This window comes from Squalius cephalus (genome assembly GCF_949319135.1).
Source record: "Squalius cephalus genome assembly, chromosome: 25".
NCBI classification, from domain to species: Eukaryota; Metazoa; Chordata; class Actinopteri; order Cypriniformes; family Leuciscidae; genus Squalius; species Squalius cephalus.
In genome coordinates, this window is record NC_137146.1 from 6,931,365 (window position 1) to 6,952,502 (window position 21,138).

Sequence of the window (21,138 nt, forward strand, 5' to 3'; positions counted from 1 at the left end):
GCCTATATTCATTTTAAAACTAATTATTGGTTTTTACTATTTTTAATTGATATGTAGGCCTATTATTGATTGCATCATTTGTAAATTGTATTAATATAGTTTCCGTTTGTATTAATATAGTTTCCGTTTAGATTAATATAGTCGTATTTGCATTTACCTCACATGAATTTACCTCACAAATTGACATGAAATAGTTAAAAAAGTTACAATGAAATGCTTATCTTGTTATTGCAGTTATTAAACTTGCAAAAAAAAAAAAAAAAAAACGTCCAAAAAGACAAAGGAAGGATTATTACACCATACAGTTGTAGAGATAAGCCACAGTTTTCCAGTAAACAGAAACTCGTCAATGGTTTTGCCAAGTGATCCATTACTTTGGCCACCAAGAGCCAGAGAAACAATAGACGAGCCTAGGCTTCTGATTGGCTGTAGAGGCGCGTCAGTCACTTGGCTCCACCCCCAAATCCGCGATAGTAGCTGGAAGTTTTTGCGCGAGAGAGTGTCTGTTGTGTGTAAACTCACTGTGCGCGAGGATTATTCATTCACACGGAGCACCGACTCATCTGTACTGTGACTTTTACTGCAGCTTTAGGACTTTACTTTTCTCATTCTCTGTTGGCCAGTTCATTGACTTCAGGAGAAAACTCAAAAAGTGAATCATGACCCAATTTAACAAGGGACCAGCCTACGGGTTATCTGCGGAGGTTAAAAACAAGGTAAACTGAATTGTATTTCTTTTTTTTTGAATATTCAGTTAGCCTTGTATGCATACATTTTTGGTATGTGTGGTTCAGGTTATCCGATGTGGTATCTATTATAGGATGGGGAAACTAGGCTACTGTAACGTTACTTTTCAAAAGTAGCCTAGTTTAGGCTATTGTTTGTGCTTGATACTATTGTTAGTTTGGTTTTAAACCTTTAAACCTATCTTTTTGTTTTCCCAATGTATTATTGATTGTGTAAGACTTAAGCATGGCCATGAACGTTACGTGGAGATTGAATCCAAGTGAATTTGAATGAAATGGCACATTAATAATACTAATACAAGTAAATAATAATACTAATAATGTTTTTTTTAAATTTTTAATATGATGTATTGTGTTTAGTCTTGAGTTAATTGGATAGAATGAAAAATGTGCTAAGTAAGCATCCCCCAATAAAAAAAGTTTCGGATTTAAAAAAATCTTATTAAATACAAGAGACATATTCTCCTCAAGTTGAGATTGCCCATCATAGATGAGCTGGTCAGAGGTGATCTCCATGTTTTAGATTTTTAATATGACTGTCATATAAAAAAGTTGTTGAGTGAAAGCATCTCCATCAAAAGAAGCAGGAGGGTCATTTGGGGAAAACATAATGGAGCATGTTTAATATCTTGTCTCTAAGTAGTGATTTATTCAGGATATTATCCCTCAAATTAATCAGACAGGATTATGTGTAAAGATAAGTAAAGCCAGTGAATCAGGGTAAAGAAGGACACCCCCCATTCAAATTTCTCAAGCATGACATCATCAGTGCTAAAGAGCTATTTTAGTACAGGTAAATTAAAGTAAACAATTTTTTGGTAGACAATTTAATATTTCACCTCTGAAGTGAGCAATCCTGGTAGGTATCTGTCCGTCTTTCATCCAACCCCTTCGGAAGTAAGCATTTCATCTTGGAATTTTAAGCATTCCTAAAATGTGACGACGTTGCCGGAACAGCTGTGATATGATCCTGTTTCATTCAGACGAGTTCAGTTTATGGCTTTGAACTGTCAAAGTGTGCATTGCGATAATGACCTCTTTAGCTCAAAGAAACAACGTTGCTTTTTAGCCAGATGCTTTACAAGAAATATTTCACCCAGAAATGTTGTAATTTCATGTTGTTTCAAACCCTTATGACCTTTCGTCAACACAAAGAGAGAATTGCAATAAGGCTGGAAGGCTTTCAAGTTTCAGAAAGGATGCAAAAACACTATAAAAGTATACTAGTCTATAGAAATTGTGTGCTAGATTTCTTCTGAAACTATATCTTTGTGTGACAAACAAACAAAGCATCCAGAATCATTGAGTTAGTGAGTTGAACTCAAGAATCAAATTCAAATCATCAAACTTGAAGATGAAGATGTCAATCATTTCTTCAGAAGACAGAACACAAATGATATTTTCATGTTACATATTTTCTTGCCATTTTGGAGCTCCAATTTCAATTATTATTGTAAAGAGGGGCCAGTATGTTGCCCAAAAAATCACTTTTTGTGTGCCGCAGCTGAAAGAAAGACATACAGTTTTGGAAAAACATAAGAAAGTAATGAGTAAGTGATGACAGCATTCAAATTTTTGGGTCCTTTATGTGTAAAATGAAAAGCATGTGGCTAAAATTGCAACGCTGATCCTGACTACTTTCTAGTGGAAAGTAGTTCCATTACACCATTTCCCCTCTAAATCCATGACTTATTTTCCATTTTACTTGTCTGGACAATGAAAGGCTACAGGAAAAGTCCCTTGCCTCCTTACAGGTCCTTTTTTTAAAGTATGCTTTTGAGGTTTATTGCAATAAAGTGCTGTTGATCTTGGCGTGTACTTCTTCATGTGTAATACTAGTAGAATTGACTTGCTGTGCTGACTCTTCAGGCATTTATCAGCGTATGAAGTATATTCAGCATTTTGAAAATCCTTATATTTCAATAGCAAATGTATGTTATACATTTCACTTTTTGAGCACATGTCCAAAAGTTTTAGGTTAATGATTTTTATTGAAAGAAGCTGAATGTATTTATTTGATCAAAATACAGCAAAAACAGTAATATTGTGAAATTAAAAAAGTTTTTTAAATTGAATTTGCAGCATCATTGCTCTATTACTTAAGTGTCCCATTTTTTTGTAACATATGCATATCTTTACTGTCACTTTAATGACACTTTAATACATCCTAGTGGCTCATTAAACCTGATTGGCATCCATGTTAATGTCCAGATAAATAATACACTTCTTATAAGCAAACATTTTTATGCTGTTCATATAGCCTAATAAACACCTATACCTTTAAAGCATATTAACCTGGAACTACGAGAGCGTTCCTGACCATGTTTGTTTCAATAGGTCATGTGATTTCCGAAGACTTGTTTGTCTCGTTTCTTGAGTTTCATCAGCACTCTTGCTCTGCTGAAAGCCGAGAGCTGTTTTCTGCCTTTGTTTTCCTGCAAGCTGAACTTTGGAAATGTGGGAAGTCGAAGCTCACAGTGAGATTTAAAAATGTTAGTTTCCCAGTACATCAGCCTAGCCTGGCTAACGTCAGACCACTTTCTCTTTGAGACGTGGTCTGGAAACCACATGTACATTTTCTCGTATTTGAGGCGTGGTTTACGAATGCCCAGAGCCGTTTATTGGGCGCTACGAATGTCTATCAAATGCGCCTGTACGCAGCTCTAGCCAATCGTTTCAATTATACCAGATGACGTATGTAGAGCGACAGATATTCAACAAAGAAGAAGACGACGATGGGTCAGATTTATGTGTACACCAGAGTCCTGCACGGGTCCGATTTTGTAAATCCGCACCCGACCCGTTTTCCAACAGCAGCACTAATAAAAATCTGCACCGACCCGCTTAAAATAGAACCGACACCCGACCCGCACCCGAAATAAAATCAGTTTAGACTATCACATTATAGACACACTTACAAACATTTTTATTGCCAGGTCATACAGAAGTTATTACACGACCATTATAGCCGAAGCTGTCAAAAGGCCGATACATGAAGAACATGGCTAACGTTACCACACAAATCGAACAGACGCGGCTACACCACTATATGCCACACAATTTCGTCTAGCCTACATCTGACAATTTTGGGTTCAAACACACCCTGCACACCACACATACTAACAGTGTTAAATATGAAAAATACCGTTCGATAGAGCTGCTTTGTTACCAGTTATCTGCGTGCTTCCTCAGGGATGAAGTTCCACATTTGCGGCTATCCAACACGAAAATGTTTGCAGCAAAGCCTTTCACAATATTTTCTTCAGATAACTCCAAATTTCTCCCACACACTGGACTTTATTTTTGATGACGTATTGTCGACAACTTTACAATCTCCACTAGCTATTCTTTTCTTCAACTCCTCAGCATCTATCTCGACGACTGCAAGCAGAACGCGCGCGCGCGGTTGTGATGCATTTTTAAAAGTGGAAGTAGCCTAGGTTAACGTTATAGATCCTGGGAGGGCGTGGCGCGTCGGCACAAATAAACTGATGTGGATTTTAAATTATTTTATCAACTTGAAATACAGGCATATTTTTGTAGATGTGTTCCTAAAAATATGCATATATTTTTACGTCTGTCATGTTGGATCCATAGATAAACAAACTGCTTCGGTGTGTCGCATATACTTCGTCATCGTCTTCCTGCTCCCTCCCCGTTCTGTGATTGGTTCCCTATTTCAGGGGAAAAATTAGTCCATGGTGTCCAGACTACCTTGCAGCGTGAATAAAATCGCGCTGCTCAAGGCAGTATGGGGAAACCCAGGCTAACATCAGCCTTTAAATGTCAACGAATCACGCCACCTTGCTTGTCAAATAGAATTATTCCTTAAAATATAACCCACAAATGACATAATAGAAGAGGATGTATTACCAAATTAATGACCCTCTCTGGTTATGTAACAGCAGACACAAGGGGTCGTTCATTACGGGCTTATTGCCAACACAGTGAAGATATTGTTCAAGCTGGTTTATTTTTACACATGGAAGAGATGTCAGTTAACAACCTATTTTTATTGTGACCATTCGTGTTACATTATATTAATCATATCAGTTGTTTTCCCCCAGGTAGTGGATAGAAGAACAGCCTTTCCCGACTGTGAGCTTTTGTAAGCCATTGGCAATGTTCTATAGAAATGATTTTGGTAGCTCTGTTTAGTTAGTTTAATACATTGTCTTGTATGTTGCTTCCAAGACTTTTCCATTGTCAGAACATTAAATATGCAGGAATTCCCCCAGAAATGTTTGGATGTGGTTCAACAGAAACCTTGATTCTTGGGAATCAGACTTTGGAAAACTTTTTCAGACTGTAATAAATTAATTATTCTTGGCTCTCACGCTCATCTCATTCTGCATCTATCTTAGCGTACATATCCGTCTTGCAGTTTTGAAAATACGCCAGCACTGGGCCCACAGCTCAAGCACCGGTGTCCTGGGAGAGGGTGGGTCAGATTGGGGAGGTCACGGTGGTTCTTGGGTAAACCCAGACTTTAGGTTAACCTGACGGCTTTGATCCGTCGCTCTCTAACGCCACATTCCATCTTGATCCTCGGCGTAAAAACACTTTTACTGCCATACTGTGACTGCTGATGGGCAGCTTGCCCAGTGAGGGGCCATTACATTCCCCGTAATGTGCTGATCAGCAATATTTTCTAGGATTGGATGAGGCTCTGCAAAGTGTGGCCACAGTGATTTAACCCCCTGTTGCCATTTTAGGAAGAACAGGAAAGTGTGTTTTCCTGAGGCTATTGTTTGGCGTCTGTTGTACAGCAGGATCTTATAACAGTGTAAACATTGAAACGAAAAATCTTTAAAAAGCCTTTTTTTTAAGTTTATCAACGTTTATTCAAGGTCTGAAAGCCTTTTAGAGTACAGGAAAAAGGTTCACAGACAACAACTTTTGGCTAAAGTTGTTGTCTGAACTCTAAAGCTTTTAAGAGCTTTGTGGTTTTTGTGTCATTCTGTGTTTCCACCCACTTATTTTTATGCGCATTTTGGGACATCGCATAAAAAAACTGCTGGATGGAAACACCAAGATGCGCATAAATTCTAAAAATGTGCATTAAAAAAAACTTGCGTTCGTTTGAGTCGGATAAAAAATTGTATCCAATAAGAAAGCATGCGCATAAACTATGATGGAAACACATTTACAGAATAAATTCCTCGATGCGCATCAAAAAAAATCATGTGACTTTGCATGATGGGACGGCATAACTGGACTAACCACCGGACCGATCTTTTTGCACAGCATCTGAAATGCTGTTTTCTAAAATGCCTGAGCAAAGTCTGTCGTCAAACTGTTATGATGCCTTACTGTTCCCAAACAGCAGGCATCTTCCTCCGAAATTTGTTTATTGCATTTCGTCTGCGTGCTCTGAGACACAAGTATGAAAATTATATAGTTTCAAAAAGAGATCACGATTCTACTGCAATTCTGAACAGACTTAACAAAAAAAGTTAAGTCTGTTTGTTTTTTTATCTGTTTGAATGAATGATTCAATGACTCTCAGATAAAGTCCTCACTTGTTTCATTACTGGTTGAATCTGCGTTTTTGAATGAATCTCTTGAGTGAATGATTCAATGGCAGTTTCATTTTTAACAGTCATTTATATTTGATACAATGAAGCGCCAAGTTACTTTCAAAAGGTTATTTACTCTATTTTGTTCGCTACCGTAGACATCAGTAAAAACGTTTATCCCAGTACTTCTGTGATAATATGAATATTTGTAACAGAAATAACCATACTGTGTGGTTGAAAAGACTGTTTGTGAAGCTGTTTCATACCTATACATGACAACTGCTCTCTCTGGCTCAGCGGCAGCGCCAACGCAGATCTGAATGTTCTGGTGGGATTTTGTCAAATGTTTTATAGACACAAGTGAATCGTTGTCATTTAGGAATAAGGTCGCGTGGGTGTTTGAATCGAGATCGCGATCTTTTAAGGATTAATCGTGCAGCTCTACACTCGACTCTAGCAATCACCTTGCAATCAGAGCGCCCTTGCAATTACCTACTAGCAATGCACTAGAATTGCGGTATATTACACACATTTTCTTCATAAAATATAAAAACAATCTTGTTAGGCTGGGCTCTTTTGATTGAAGCCAGTAAGTAACCCCTTATCAACCCCTCAGAAAACCCTAGCAATGCACAATCAATCACCAATCTTGCCAGGACCGTGGTTTTCCCGTGGCGGGTTTTGAATAGCAAAAGGTCTGCTTTTGTTACGCAAACCTGGCAACCACTTAGCTATCATCTAGCTATGCCCCCTAGCATTGCTAAACGTAAATATTCCACACATTTTCAACACGAAATTAAAAAAAAATAGTTACTACTGTATTTCAGGATGAATGTTGTCTGGCATTTTGTGATTTAAACATTATTTTTTCAGTTGGATTCACAGGTACTGTAAAGTAGAGCAAATTATTCTATGTTGTCTGTTCCACTGGGTATTTCCAGAGCGCATGGTTAAATATTGCCTAATACTGGCTGAAGTTTCTCACATGCAGATAAGTGGGCATTTATGTTTGATTTCAGCACAATTCTCAATATTAGTCTGAGAGGAAGGTTTAGTGAGTGCGTTCTTTTGTTCATAGTTTGTTTTTGCGAAGTAAAGTTTGCAGAATTCTTAATCATTCTGTAAACTGAGTTTGATAATAGAAGCTATGCTTATCTTGGAAACAAATAGGATTTATTTTTGGAGGATTGTAGAATCTTGTAGATTGTTTCTCTTGTTGCTAAACTATATATTTCTATGTTTGTATGTGTTGTTAGCCTAAAAACTCAAGGTGAAAAGGTCACCCCTCCCCTCATCCGTTGTCATCACTGTTTTATCGATCTCTGAGGGACTGTTTGTCGAATTGATCATGTCACATTGAGAGCCCTTTCACTCCCTGACCTTTTTCAGTCAGATGTTTGCTCGGTTTTTGTGCTGTCATCAGTAAGCTCTCAGAATTATGAGTGGGGGAGGAGAGCTAGAGGTCGGACTCCAGCGGGATCCAGCCCACAACCTTCCAGAATGTTCTTCTTCTGCAAATGCCTCCAACATCTCCATCAAGGGTCACTTTTCCACATTTTCTCTCCCTTTTTTTTTCTACCACTGGCTGGTTTCCCAGTGGACTGGAAGGAAGGACAAGACAGGCACATGGTTCTCCAATCTTTCCTCAGTCTCTCTGTGGAGCTCTTCTGTTCTTTCCCCTCCTTTTTGTCAGTTTTGATTTTCCGATTTATGTCTACTATAAATCACCCCAGTCAATGGTTCATTATATCAGAGATATAACGTTCTTTGTCTCCCACTTCATCTGAAATCATCCAGTGCTCTTTTGAACTATTTGAAGCATACCAAAAGTTCTGCAGTTCTTCAAAGATGAGAGACTGTGTACGGTTAAGCTTTTTTGTCTGTCATTATAGGAGAAAAGTCATCTCGGCTGACCTCAAATTGCACAAGTGAACTGCCACAACACCCCACACACCATTTTTTCCTAGTGGTCTCATATTCTGACTGCTGGGCTTTAGTGTGGGAGGATGTCTTATTGATCTTCAGCTTGCTCAGAGACCTTCTATGGAAGTTTATGAGCCCCGAGCTATATCTTAAAATCCCTCAGGAGAAATAAAAATAGGCACAAATGAGACAGTTGTTGGCATACAGTAAGAGTCTAGAGCTGAAACATTATTGTATCATACTGAAATCACTTTGAGACATTGTTCATTCTTTCATAATGTTGTGATTCTAAATTAGTATCATATTCAAATACCATAGTGTTTAAATGGTATAATAATAGTGTTCATGGCACTTGTTTGAAAAACGTGCAACTTAAACTGTGAAATTGTTTCCCTAAGGAGCTGTTTTCACCTGATTTGTCCATTAAAAATGTCTCGTTATTAATAGAGTAAAGTTCATGTTAATATTGTTTACTTGTAAGACATTTTGAAGGAAATAATTACTTTTATTCAGCAAGGATGCATTAAATTGATCATAAGTAACTGTAAAGATATTTACCAATGTTACAAAAAATCCTGAAAAAATGTATCATGGTTTTCTTTGTAGGACTTTGTAGGTCAAAAAATAAATCTGTTAAATCATTTTCTGTCCAATTTTAGAGTGTTACTTTTTTATTTATTGGCTTGTATTTTTTAAATTCAGTATCATTAAAATGATTGAATTTCATTAAAAACTCTAATATTAATACAGTTATACAAAAAAAAGCTCATTTAAAATAAGAAATGAATAATTTTTAAAAAGCAGTTTTCCTTCAAGTGCGTCCAGAATTTTCGGTTTTAGTTTCGGCTTACAATTTTCATTTTGGTGCATCCCTAATAATAATAAGAAATGTTTCTTAAGCAAATCAGCATAATATAATGATTTCTGAAGGATCATGTGACACTGAAGACTGCAGTAATGATGCTGAAAATTCAGCTTTGAATCACAGGAATAAATTACATTTTAAAATGTTTTCACATAGAAAAACGTTATTTTAAATGATTGTAATATTGGTGAGAATAAGAAGCTTTCAAAAACAGTAAAAAATATTACCAACCGCACACTTTTGAACAGAAGTATAAACGAAGCACATATGTTACCTGACAGAAACAATAATTTTTTGCAGTTTGAAACATAATATTACCATGACCAAAAAATATTGCTGTTGTTGGCGCGCGTTTCCCTCCGCTTCTGAGAAGGAAATGAAGTTCTTGAAATTAGCATAGAACCTAAGCTAAACACTAAGAGGAATAAGGAAGAGTTTCTGTGTAAAATCAGAAGGGTTAGGACTGTGTTTGTGCTGGAAATAAGGTTTGAGATAGCAGACTGCTTCTTGAAGGACGTGAGGAAAGCTCTTATCATGTTTTGGCTGTATAGTGAGACTCCAGGATCTCCAGGAGCCTCTGTCCAACGCCAACTGCTGAGAATATCTTCTCCACCCTTTTTCCCTGTACTGTATGTCTCTTTGTCCCTCTCTCTCATGATCAATCTTGATGGCCACATTTAGCTTTGTCTTTGTACAGTCTGACCCTGAACACTGAACTTGAAATGGAGTCTGTGATAAAAAGCCATTTCCTGGAACTTATATTAATAGCTGCTTTAAATTGGTATAATCTTGCTGTAAGTGTGGAAACTGAAGCATTTAATGCCCTTTTATTTATTAACAGAATACAAAAATCATGCAATCTGTTTTTGAAGATTTGTACTTGAAGATGAAGTAGTGTTTAGCACACATGAAGAAGAAAAACATACTTTGAGGGTCTGCATTAATTAAAAGTGCTTGCAAAGGCATGCTTCGCTTTTACTATTACTCATGTTTGCTATTTGAATAAACCAATTACTAAATGTACTAAACCCTACTATTAAACTTTGATGCCTCCAATCATGCAGCTTGTTAATTAGAGGTGTATTATTACTTTTCTAAGACTTACTTTATCGCCTACTGGATCGACAACTAAATGTCCATTAAAGGCACAACTGAGGCCATATTTATGACCAGAATATCAACAAGGATGGGCTCTTTTGAGAGCAAGCAATTATCTAGCAACCCCATAGCAATGCACTAATACCTTTGCAAATGCTATAGGATGCTTTTGCACAGGCGAACAACTCTCATATTACATTCAGGCATTTTGTAAAGATCTAGTTCATTCTGTTGTTAGTCGTAGTTGTCCGTTCTGAGTACATTATTCAATGTCAGCAGGTCAACGGTGCTATTTACAGTCAGAAAAGTCCTGAGAAAGAACGAAACGGCCAGAATAGATTTATGCGGCGACTCTTTGTGGGGATTTTATGCTCTGTTGCTGGTGGAATCGCATGACGGCGTTGCATCACATGCTTTAAAGGCAAACAGTTCTATTCATAAAGGAAAAATACAAAGGAAGCCAGAAAAGAGGTTTTATTGGCAATCTGATTTGATTAAGCTGCATTTGATGATTTTCCATTTGCTCTAATGCAGCTTTTAACAGGCAAAGAGGCGTTTTTAATGTTTCAAACTGCTGTTTTGCTCCTGTGTCATGTGTTTTGAAGTCAAACACGTTGTGTGCGAGTATCAGCAAAGTGTATTGACATTACAGTAGTTGAGATAAGCATGCATGCTGACACATAACTAGAATCTGAAGTAAGATTATCCTGGATACATAACCATGATCCCGCAGAGCCGGTTTGACTCATAACTTACTGATGTATATTGGCCAACTCACTGATTGGCTTATTTCTCCTCAGATCGCACAGAAATATGACCTACAGAAGGAGGAGGAGCTTCGTTTCTGGATCGAGGAGGTGACCGGCATGCCGATTGGAGACAGCTTTCAGAAAGGCCTTAAGGATGGCGTCATACTGTGCGAGTGAGTTGGTAAACATAAACATACTTGGCCATGTGGGCAAGGTTTCCCTGCTGAAATACAAAAAAAAAAAAAAAAAACAGTTTAAACCAGCCTACGCTAGTTTGTTGGTCTTGGATTTTCTCAGAGTTGGTCAGTTTTTAGAGTGGTTTTGGGCACTTTTCAGTTGGTCAGAATGGGAGGCCACTTGTCTGACCAGCTAAACCTACTAAACATCAGCTTTGTCAGGCTTGAAGACTATCATAGCAATGCTTGTTTGAGCGCACCGGCCAGATGTTATGACAGTGGCTCAACCAATGACATGAATTTGGGGTTTGACTGACCAATGGCAGAAAACTTGTTTGAAACAATCATTATTTTCTTGATTCAATTTGGCGATGCTAATAGCACCAAAATTACACGCTTGACCTTCAATGTGCCCATAGAAGATGCTTATATATGTGATGGATATGGAAAAGAAATGAATTGAAATCATTCTGTTTTTATTCTTTTCAGATTGATAAACAAGCTTCAGCCTGGATCGATAAAGAAAATAAACCATACACAGTTAAACTGGCATAAGGTAAATGTTTTAGAGACTCTTGAGGTCTGTTTTCATCCACATCAATCCCTTAAAAAAAGTGAGAAGCGCTTTTCTTCCAAAGTGACTTACAATACAGTGTTCAAATCAAATTATTGGCAAATACTAGGAAAGGCAGCTGAGAAAACATGACGCACGAAGAAGAAGATCCTAACAACTGCAGATAGACCCTATAGTATAAAAGCTCTGAAGAATATGTTAGAATAAATGGACCCATTCATGCAATCTTTGATTTATCTCTAACTCTTTTATCTGAAAATGAAGTAACCAATAGTTTTACTGAGAAACACACCCTTACTGTTACCATTGTTCCCTCAGCTAGAGAACCTTGGGAATTTCATCAAAGCCATCCTAGCCTACGGGCTGAAGCCCAACGACATCTTTGAGGCCAACGACCTCTTCGAAAACGGGAACTTGACGCAAGTCCAGACCACACTTCTCGCTTTGGCCAGTATGGTACGTCTACAAGTCCTTCAATTCTGCTAAATTTGAGTCTTGTTGAATATTCGGTAAAACCCAGAAATTGGCATTTTAGACATATTATTGACATTTTAAATTTTGCAACTACGAAACGTTTATTTCTTTTTCAACAGGCAAAGACCAAAGGCATGGAAACAAATGTCGACATTGGCGTGAAATATGCAGACAAGCAGCAGAGACATTTTGATGACGAGAAAATGAAGGCTGGCCAGTGTGTCATTGGACTTCAGGTTATAGGCACTTTTCCTGGAACTCCCTTAATGTTTCTGGATGAATATCATAAATTGTTTTTAGAGGAAGCCTGACCACAGTGTTACCTCATTTGATTTGTGACAGGGCATGAAGGGAAGGCGCATTACGAATGACTTATTCAGCTGATGCTGTTATCGAAAGCGACTGGAATAACCTCTGGTTAGGCAGCTACTAAAGGCCACAATAGTGATAGATCAAGGATCGCCCATTGTGGCGTTTAAACCTAAAACCCTTTAATTACAAAACCAAATCTAGAATCAAACAGCTAAATAACCAGTATCAGCTGCTTCTGGGAGTAGTTCATAAAGAGTAAGGTTGATTGGAGAGTAACAATGACCATCTTGGATCATCTACAGGTGATTTTTGAAGTGTTTCTGACTTTCGTTTTAGATGGGAACCAACAAATGCGCAAGCCAGGCTGGCATGACCGCCTACGGGACCAGGAGACACCTTTACGACCCCAAGACACAGACAGAGAAACCTTACGACCAGACCACCATCAGCTTGCAAATGGGCACCAATAAAGGAGCCAGCCAGGTATACCCAAAGATTGACTTGTACCAACAATATAGCACACAAATAGGTCAAGTTATCGAAAATGACATGTTGTTCTTGTGTCTATCTCTCTCCAGGCTGGTATGTCTGCCCCAGGCACCAGGAGGGACATCTATGACCAGAAGGCAGCTCTGCAACCAGTTGACAACTCCACTATCTCATTGCAAATGGGAACCAATAAGGTGGCCTCTCAGAAGGGCATGAGCGTGTACGGGTTGGGACGGCAGGTTTACGACCCCAAGTATTGCGCCACCCCCACGGAGCCCATGATCCACGCAAATGGCAGCCAGGGCACAGGCACGAATGGCTCAGAAATCAGCGATAGTGACTATCAGGCTGAATATCAGGAGGAGGAGTACCAGGGCGAATACCACGATGAGTACAGAGGGCACTACAACGACCAGGGTATCGACTACTAGAGAACTCTGCTGCGCTGTTAGTCAAAGCAGTATTAACACCAACCATGTATATCAACAGAGCAAGTTTTTTTGCAATGCCTTTTGCTTCTCACAGTTACCCTTCCCCTCCCAGCGCATGTGTTTGGGTAAAATGATGGTGAGTGGTGAGATATAATCTACAATCTGCCATCCTAGAGGTGCGGTCACATTTACCGTAGCTCAAGTGAAATTTTGCGGGTGAAATCCAGTCATTCCAATTGGAGTCCTCTTGAGGTTTGCGCGAGGGCAAAAAACACTCATGTTTAAGCTGTTTGGTTTGAAAGTGAGTTCTGTTTACGCGGTGCTTTATACTTCGCTATGCTATTGACAAGAGACAATGGACCTTTTTTTGCCTGCAAAATTTCCCTGAAATATCGCTAATGTGACCACACATTAACAGTGGTGAAACTGATCTTTTATAATTTTTGAAGTGTTTTTTATGAAGTATGGAGAACTGTTAAGAGAATTATCTAGTTTGTGCAGTATGATTCTTTGTTTTATGCCCTATGCCTTGTCTTTTGAGTTTTATTTTGGCCTTGCATCACAGAAAAGCAGTATTTTTACTAGTTTTAAAGCTAATCCACCACTGAAATCCCGCTCTTACAGACTGCTATGGACTGAAAGCCTTCCGAAGACATTCCTTCCTTAGTCATTCCATTTAGAATTCCAAATGCCTGGAAATTTTACAAGCTACAAATGTTAGCATTTTAGCATCAAATGGTAGCTGACTGGACGACCAAAAACTTTTTGCTATTGCTTAGTTTTTTGTGCCATGATTTCGGAAAAAAAAATCTTTCCCATTGTATTTATTGCCCTGCTTTTCATTATAAACCTTCTGTTATATGGTTCTTTTATGAATAAATTTTATGTTATAAATAAAGTATTGAATGTCTTCAATACTTGATTCTCCATGTATGTCTATTGTTTTGACCATTATTGCATTTAAATTTAAAAATAGCTGCTTGATAATCTATAAATCCTAATTGATTTCGGTTTTATCAGGATTAAATAACACATTTTTTCCTAGCAGTCAGAGTTTTTGTAAAGCTGAGGTGTGGTTTCTGAAACTGCCCTGATTTTGTTATTTGGTTCTTTGCTCTTGTATCTTTTATGAGGGTGAATTGAAGTGGCACAGAGCCTCAGATGTGCGCTGACTCTGCCCGAATATCACAGCGGAGCCATAAATCTTGTGTTTTTGAGGCTAGCCTCAGAGGCGTTTGGAAGCTGCTCCTTGTGTCGATAGCCCAGAGTTTCTGGAAACAGTTATATAACCACACAAAGTGGTGAAAACCAGAATCTAAAGTAGAGCAAGTCGGTGTCTGTGCAGCAATTCGTGGAACTACTGCATTTTGAGCTTGTATGTGTCATATTTTTACATATTTTAGTTTTTAAATGAATTACTGAAAACATTTGTTTGTGTCCAGGGAAAAAAAAAATGCTCTGCGTCTTTGCATTCTAAACCTTCAATTAAGTGAATGAAATGCTGCACTTGATGACTTCAGCTCAGCCGACGTCTGTGGAGGGATTTGGAACTACGGGGTAGCGCACCACTGAATTGAATTACGCTTCCCATGCTGTGAACTTTCTCCATTATCATGGGCTGCATGGTCAACCGAAACATGACGGAATGGTAAAATGGTGTGATGGGGCTCATGATGGAACATTCCAGAAGTATTGGACTAGTTTGAGCTGGATTGAGACTGCAGGCTCGAATCGAGAGCAGAAGGGGATTTATATGTGCAGAAAATAACATGTTGCATTCTGGGTCATTCCGAGATTCCATAGTGATTTGGGCCAATGAAAGGCCAATAATAAGTAAGAATTCTCTTCAATACGTAGTTCATTGCCTCAGAAAAGCACTCGTGGTTCCAGTCATAAATGAAGAACTGAGTCTACTAATTTAAGTAACATGTTCGTGCTAAATTTGGGTGTCCGTGAACTCTGTTAAACTGCTATAAGTGGGTCCACATGAGGGGAGGACCATATAAAAGTATAACCGTGCGTACAGGACAATCGGCTTCATGAGAAAGCAATGGCATTCACTCAAGTGCTGCCCCCTGCCCCTCCCGACTAAGTTACTCCGGCATAATCAGTGCTTTGTGCTGGCTGTGGAATCCGGGACAAAAACGCAAGACTCAATTATAGAGAAGGTCCGAAAAAGACTGTTACCCCAGCAACCACAGAAAGCCTTTAAAGGCAGACGTGAACTTAACCGGTGCCGCAGCTTTTGTATACTGCGTCATGCTGCTATTGAGGAGCCGGGGCCAAAACCATGTGCAGTCATCACTGTGCCAAAGCATGAGTTAGTGGTGTTTGTAAAGGCAAGCATCACTATTATTATTGCTAATACGAAGAGTTCACCCAAAAATGAAAATTCTTCCATTAATTACTCACCCATAAGACATGCGTTCATCTTCGGAACACAAATCAAGATCTTTTTAATGAAATCTGAGAGCTTGTCTCTTCATTGACAGCCTACTCTACCATTTTCAAGCCCTAGAAAGGTAGTAAAGACATCATTAAAGTAATCCATGTTTAAAAAAATATTAATCTCCTCTGCTCTCTATAAGTCTGCTCTCACATCGACACAACACGCATGCATCATGGTGCTCTTGAACGCGTGTTGGAGATTAATATTTTGTAAATAAAGTGGTAAATTGGACCTATGTTTTTTTTTTTCCGCAAACAAAGCACTCGGTTCGCTTCATAAAATCACTGGAGTCACATGGATTACTTACTAATGATGTCTTTACTACCTTTCTGGGCTTTGAAAGTGGTAGTTGCGTAGGCTGTCAATGGAGGGACTGAAAGCTCTCAGATTTCATCAAAAAGATCTTCATTTGTGTTCCAAAGATGAATGAAAGTCTCACAGGTTTTGAATGACATGAGAGTGAGAAATTACATTTTTTGGGTGAACTATCCCTTTATGCATGCAATGCTGCAAAATATTAAGAAAATCATAGCATCCGCATAGCAACACACCAAAAACATTCAGAACACAACCAGAACTCCTACGCATAGCAAACCAAAACTCATAATGAAAATATATAGTATCTGATTATAAGATATGAGCTTTGCTAAATGGTATGCTTCACATATATAAAAGTAGCTGTCTATTGAATTTTATGTCCCAAGGTGGTCAGAGGCATGTTGTGGACCCAAAAAAAATAAAGGATAAAAGAAGTGGAAACAGCCTGGAGTTCATTAGCAGTTTCTTAGCCTCACTGCAACCAGCCGGGAATGAACAGAGGGGGAGAGGATGAAGGACAAAGATATACTGATCCTAAGACAAGCACGCCTGGAGGAACTGCTGATCACCATGGACTTCAATCCTCGCTTGTGAGAAAACAGGCCTGATGAAAGATCAGTGAGGATACGTGGGCGAAGATTGTTTGTTTGTGCGACTCTCCGGCCCACTATGAAATGGGTTCAAGCTAAAAAATCTGATCAAAGCTGTCCATTTTTCTCAAATCTGGTTGCGTTCGCTCTAGGAATGCATTAAAATGTTTTGTCTGTGCTCAGATTGCCTCAGTTTTCTTTTAACCAAACCATTCCATCAATTTAAATGTATATTACACATTATTACGATCATTATTGTAGGTGAAAGATTGAAAAGTGGGCTTTAATGAGAACCACAGATGGTTTATAGCAGCTCTCCCAGTTTAAATTTCCCTGGATACAAGCTGAAACCATGTGTCTGTGACATCTGAGACTTCCTCACATGCCTGTGGATATTTTTTTTATTTTTTTTTGCTGCAGAACCCTCACATTCCCTGGCCGCTCAGACTCTACGGTTTTCAAAACGAAGAGTTCGGTATTGATTCTTCAGCTATCAAATCCAAACCAGTGGCCTCTAGCCATCTCAATTCATCCCCCAGATATTCAACTCTGAAAGGGAGGGATCTTTTCTTAGCAGAGAGAAGGAAAAATCATGCTGTATGTTGGAATGCACAAAGGTTTTCTTTATTAATTAAAAGGAGTTTCTGTTACAGTACCTCCTGTTAATCTAAAACAGCTGGTTTTGAGTTGAGAATCATATGTTATCTTCATGAAGCCCAAAGTCATTTTCAGACGCCCAAGCAGACAAAGGTGAATTTTACAGCAAAGTAAGAGCATTTCTGGTTTCTGGACTACCTGGAAGTTTATGACATCAGCTTCTGAACACACATTTCTCCAGCATGATGTGAACCTTCTCACATTTAGTCAGCTTATAAAAGAGGAGGTAAGACTTCCTCTGTTTTACAACCAATTAGTCAAATAGTTTGTTCTATTAACAGGCGGAAAACAGCAACCAGCCTGAATTATAATCATCCCGGACTTCATCAGGGGCCACAGTGGGTAATGTTAGAATATATGTAATACATATATAAAAATCAAATATTTAGCGTGAAATCGATAAATTGACCATGTTTATACTTTCTAAACACTTTCTTGGTCTTGTGCACATTTTTATTTATCTCGATTTAAAGAGGCTATATGCAACTTTTTCCCCAAAATAAACGTAACAATAGCCTTTTTATTTGACCATTTATGACTCAAACATCTCCTGATGAGCATACTGACACCTTGTCAGCTCACAGTGGGTGCACCTATAAACCTGTATCCTATTTTTCCTATTTTCTGTCGGGTCGGATTTTTCGCGCGCTGTCTGCGGATGTGACGTCAAGCGCGTTCATGTTATACGTTTCAGATCACTCTGCCACCACCGCTAGTCAGCAAACAAACTTGGTTTCTCAAACAATATATGTATTTGACTGTTCTTACCTCTGTAAACATAATGTTGACTTCTTTGCAGCGGATGACTTGTGAAGTTTTTTTTTTTTTTTTTTTTTTGGATGACTTGTGAAGTGAAGTGTGCACGTACGAGAGCGAGCAGAAAGGAAGAGCAGTTCCGTTTTTTGGCCACAGGTGTCAGTCGCGAGTTTAAATTTCAGAAAATCGCATGTAGCCTCTTTAAAGGGGGGGTACAATGGTGTTTCATGTATTCAGAGTTGTTTACAGTGTTAAAGAGATGGATTCTCATGCATAACATGGCCAAAGTTTTTAAAAAATATTTTGGACGAATAACGGAGAATTTCTGTGCCGAAAATCTTACTTCCGGGTTGGTACAAGTTTCGGCTGGTTTTTTTTCGACCATGGATCTAATGACGTAGACCAAAGTGGAACTCCTTATATGAGCATTTCTCCCGGAAAAGCGCGGCCGCGCACACGTCGACCAGAGGAGAGCGAGACCGCGCACATCAACGCGCTTCAACAGGAAATCATCGGCAGCGCTGCATAGTGTCTCCAAAGTGTGTTTTTGGATGTGAGGGAAAGCTTCCCAAAGAACCCAGCGTTAGGAACAGTGGATGCAGATTGTTGTGTAGTTGTGTAGACTGTTTGTTCCCTGCATTTCGACGATGAATGTTTTATAAACAAAGCCCAGATCGACGGATTCTCTCTATGGCTCTGGCTTCGCCCACATGGCCCGCCTCCAGATGCTCGGGTTTTTTCGGAAAGACTCGGTACAGCCTATCTTTAAACTAAAGAAACTAATAAAAATAAAGACTTTTTGGAGATATGAAGGATGCAATACTACTCTATAGGTACTCAAGATTAACAGGAGATTGAGTGAAAATGAGCATTTCACCCCCCCCCCCCCCCCTTTAAGAATGTTTAGATATTTGTACTATAAAACAAGAGAAAAAGGATTTTTTTTTTAGCAGTGCAATAGTCAAAGTTCATTGTGAAGATGTTTTTTTAGGAAGTTTTCATTGAAGGCCAAATTGATTATTTAGTTATGTGGCTCTTATAGGATATTAAAAACTTACATGATCCTACATTATAGTTTCTTTAAATAGATGGTTTTCGAAAGAACTGGACAGTATTTATTAGAGAAATTATTAAAAGGGTTCTCTACTGACTGCAAAACATTTTTCGGTTCTTTAGATTTACAACAACACGGGCATTTATGGCCCTGGGGATTATGACATGCTCTCAACTTCTATAAAAGTCCTCTGAGATAAATCACCAACCAGTGAGGAATGTCCTCGCACGTCGAGAGGGAAGACTAGCACATATGTGAGACACGGTGGTAGAAAGGAAATCGCCGTTCACTTTGGCAGTGAATCCACTGGAAAAAAAACAGACCTTCCTACTGTATTTTTTTGGGTGGCTGGCTGGCATCTTGCCAAAGAGTCCAGTCTGTTGCATGAGAGCCATTTTGAACGACTTTTATTGAAGAGGAATCCAGCTGAAGAGCCCAGACCTCTCTGGTCTAAGTAATGCAAAGGTTCTGGAACATTACATAACCTTGCTATGAATGCATAAACCACTGCTCTCTTTCTCTTACACACACACACACATCAGTATTTTTTCAGAATGCTGGACTGACTTGATCCAAACAGAGGGTTGTCTGTAACTTTGAGCCTGTTCTCCTTGGAGGGAGGAATGTTCCTCTGGTTAAACAACCGTTTTTTGCTTAGGTTGTCATGAATGAACAGAAAAGTAGTTTTGATTTGTTAGTGCTCAGGGACAGTTCACCAAAAAATGAGTAAGCCCGTAAGACTTTCGTTCATCTTCAGAACACAAGTGAAGATCTTTTTGATGAAATCTGAAGGATTTCTTTCTCTCCATAGACAACTACGCAACTGAAACTTTTGACGCTTCAAAGAGATCATAAAAGTAATCGGTTGCTTTATATGATGAACAAATTTAATTTAGGCTATATATATAAATTAATTTAAAAATAATAAAAACTATGTCAGTAATTAACATAATAGGCTATTATATATTTTTGCTTTTGTGCTTTTGAGTCTGATTTATGCAACAACAATACACTCATAATGTTTCCCTCCTGAGGCCCCAAAATTGATTCCAGAATTATAACTTGGCACTCATAATTGTCTTCAGACAGCTGGAGTTCTAGAAATTTCACATTGTACATTGGCAGACAGCACAGGCTATTAATACAAATTAAAGCTCAAAGAAGATTTTACATAATCACATTCCTATTAGTCAGGCCTGTTTCATCTTTCTTGTACGTGTTAGCTAAGTTAGCCCACTCTCTATTTCCTCAGGAAAAGGTCTGGAGAATGGAATCTTTTCCGCATGGGGCCTAATGAAGTGGAGGGTGGAGAGTGACACACATGCAGGAAAATCATGTTGATGGATCTGATTTACACAGCATGAATAATACTGGAACCGTGAACTAGTTTTTTGGATAGTCAACAAGAAAATGAAATTACTGTATCAATCTGATTACTGTAATAATTTGCGTAATAATGTGGAAAATAAGAATGCTGTATCAAATCTGTGCTATTCTAGTTCCTGCTCAAAATCGCAATCACACCACTGTAGACTGACTGCTCTCTGGTGGTGAGTGGAAGAAATTGAAGTTTCAATTATTTGTGTTTGGGTGTCATGTACAACAATGTATTGTGGCTTATACTGCATCTTGGCACCTGTACAGATGCAGAATCTCATTGTCTGTATTCCCTTGTACTGTCACGATGGTTTGGCACCTGTCTGTTGTCCTGAGATATGGGAACGTGTGTGATGCAAACTTGGCATGTGTGTTAAGAACATTCTGCCAAGTGTGATGAAAGAGCTGTTCTAGTGCCCTAATTCAACCACCACAGGACAGGGGGCAGAATGGTAACATCCCACCTGTTTGTTTGGTCAAGATAATGTGAACTTTGTGTGTATGTGTAACCCACTTCCCGAGCTACGAGCTAAAGACTGCTCTCTCTAGTGCGCCTCTTTAGATCAAGGGAGCGAGAGCTC

At 38.7% G+C, this 21,138-nt stretch overlaps 2 protein-coding genes across 2 annotated transcripts in view; one reads left to right on the top strand and one right to left on the bottom strand.

Annotated features, from left to right (window-relative positions):
• The window catches only part of cpne3 (copine III), a 222,531-nt gene that overhangs the window by 92,990 nt on the left and 108,403 nt on the right, over positions 1-21,138 (bottom strand). The gene's annotated exons all lie outside the window — the stretch shown is intronic.
• Positions 468-14,273, top strand: cnn3a (calponin 3, acidic a). Its single transcript, XM_079863639.1, has 7 exons — positions 468-716; positions 10,952-11,073; positions 11,566-11,632; positions 11,969-12,106; positions 12,244-12,360; positions 12,773-12,919; positions 13,015-14,273. Exons 1-7 carry the CDS (start codon positions 660-662, stop codon positions 13,354-13,356), a joined length of 990 nt encoding a protein of 329 aa, XP_079719765.1. The 5' UTR covers positions 468-659; the 3' UTR covers positions 13,357-14,273.

What these genes read in the sequence shown, in the direction of transcription:
- cnn3a (XM_079863639.1), top strand. Translation starts at nt 660, where the DNA reads ATGACCCAATTTAACAAGGGACCAGCCTACGGGTTATCTGCGGAGGTT. An exon ending in CTGCGGAGGTTAAAAACAAG is followed by an intron (nt 717 to 10,951) that starts GTAAACTGAATT and finishes ATTTCTCCTCAG; the next exon opens with ATCGCACAGAAATATGACCT. An exon ending in TTCTCGCTTTGGCCAGTATG is followed by an intron (nt 12,107 to 12,243) that starts GTACGTCTACAA and finishes CTTTTTCAACAG; the next exon opens with GCAAAGACCAAAGGCATGGA.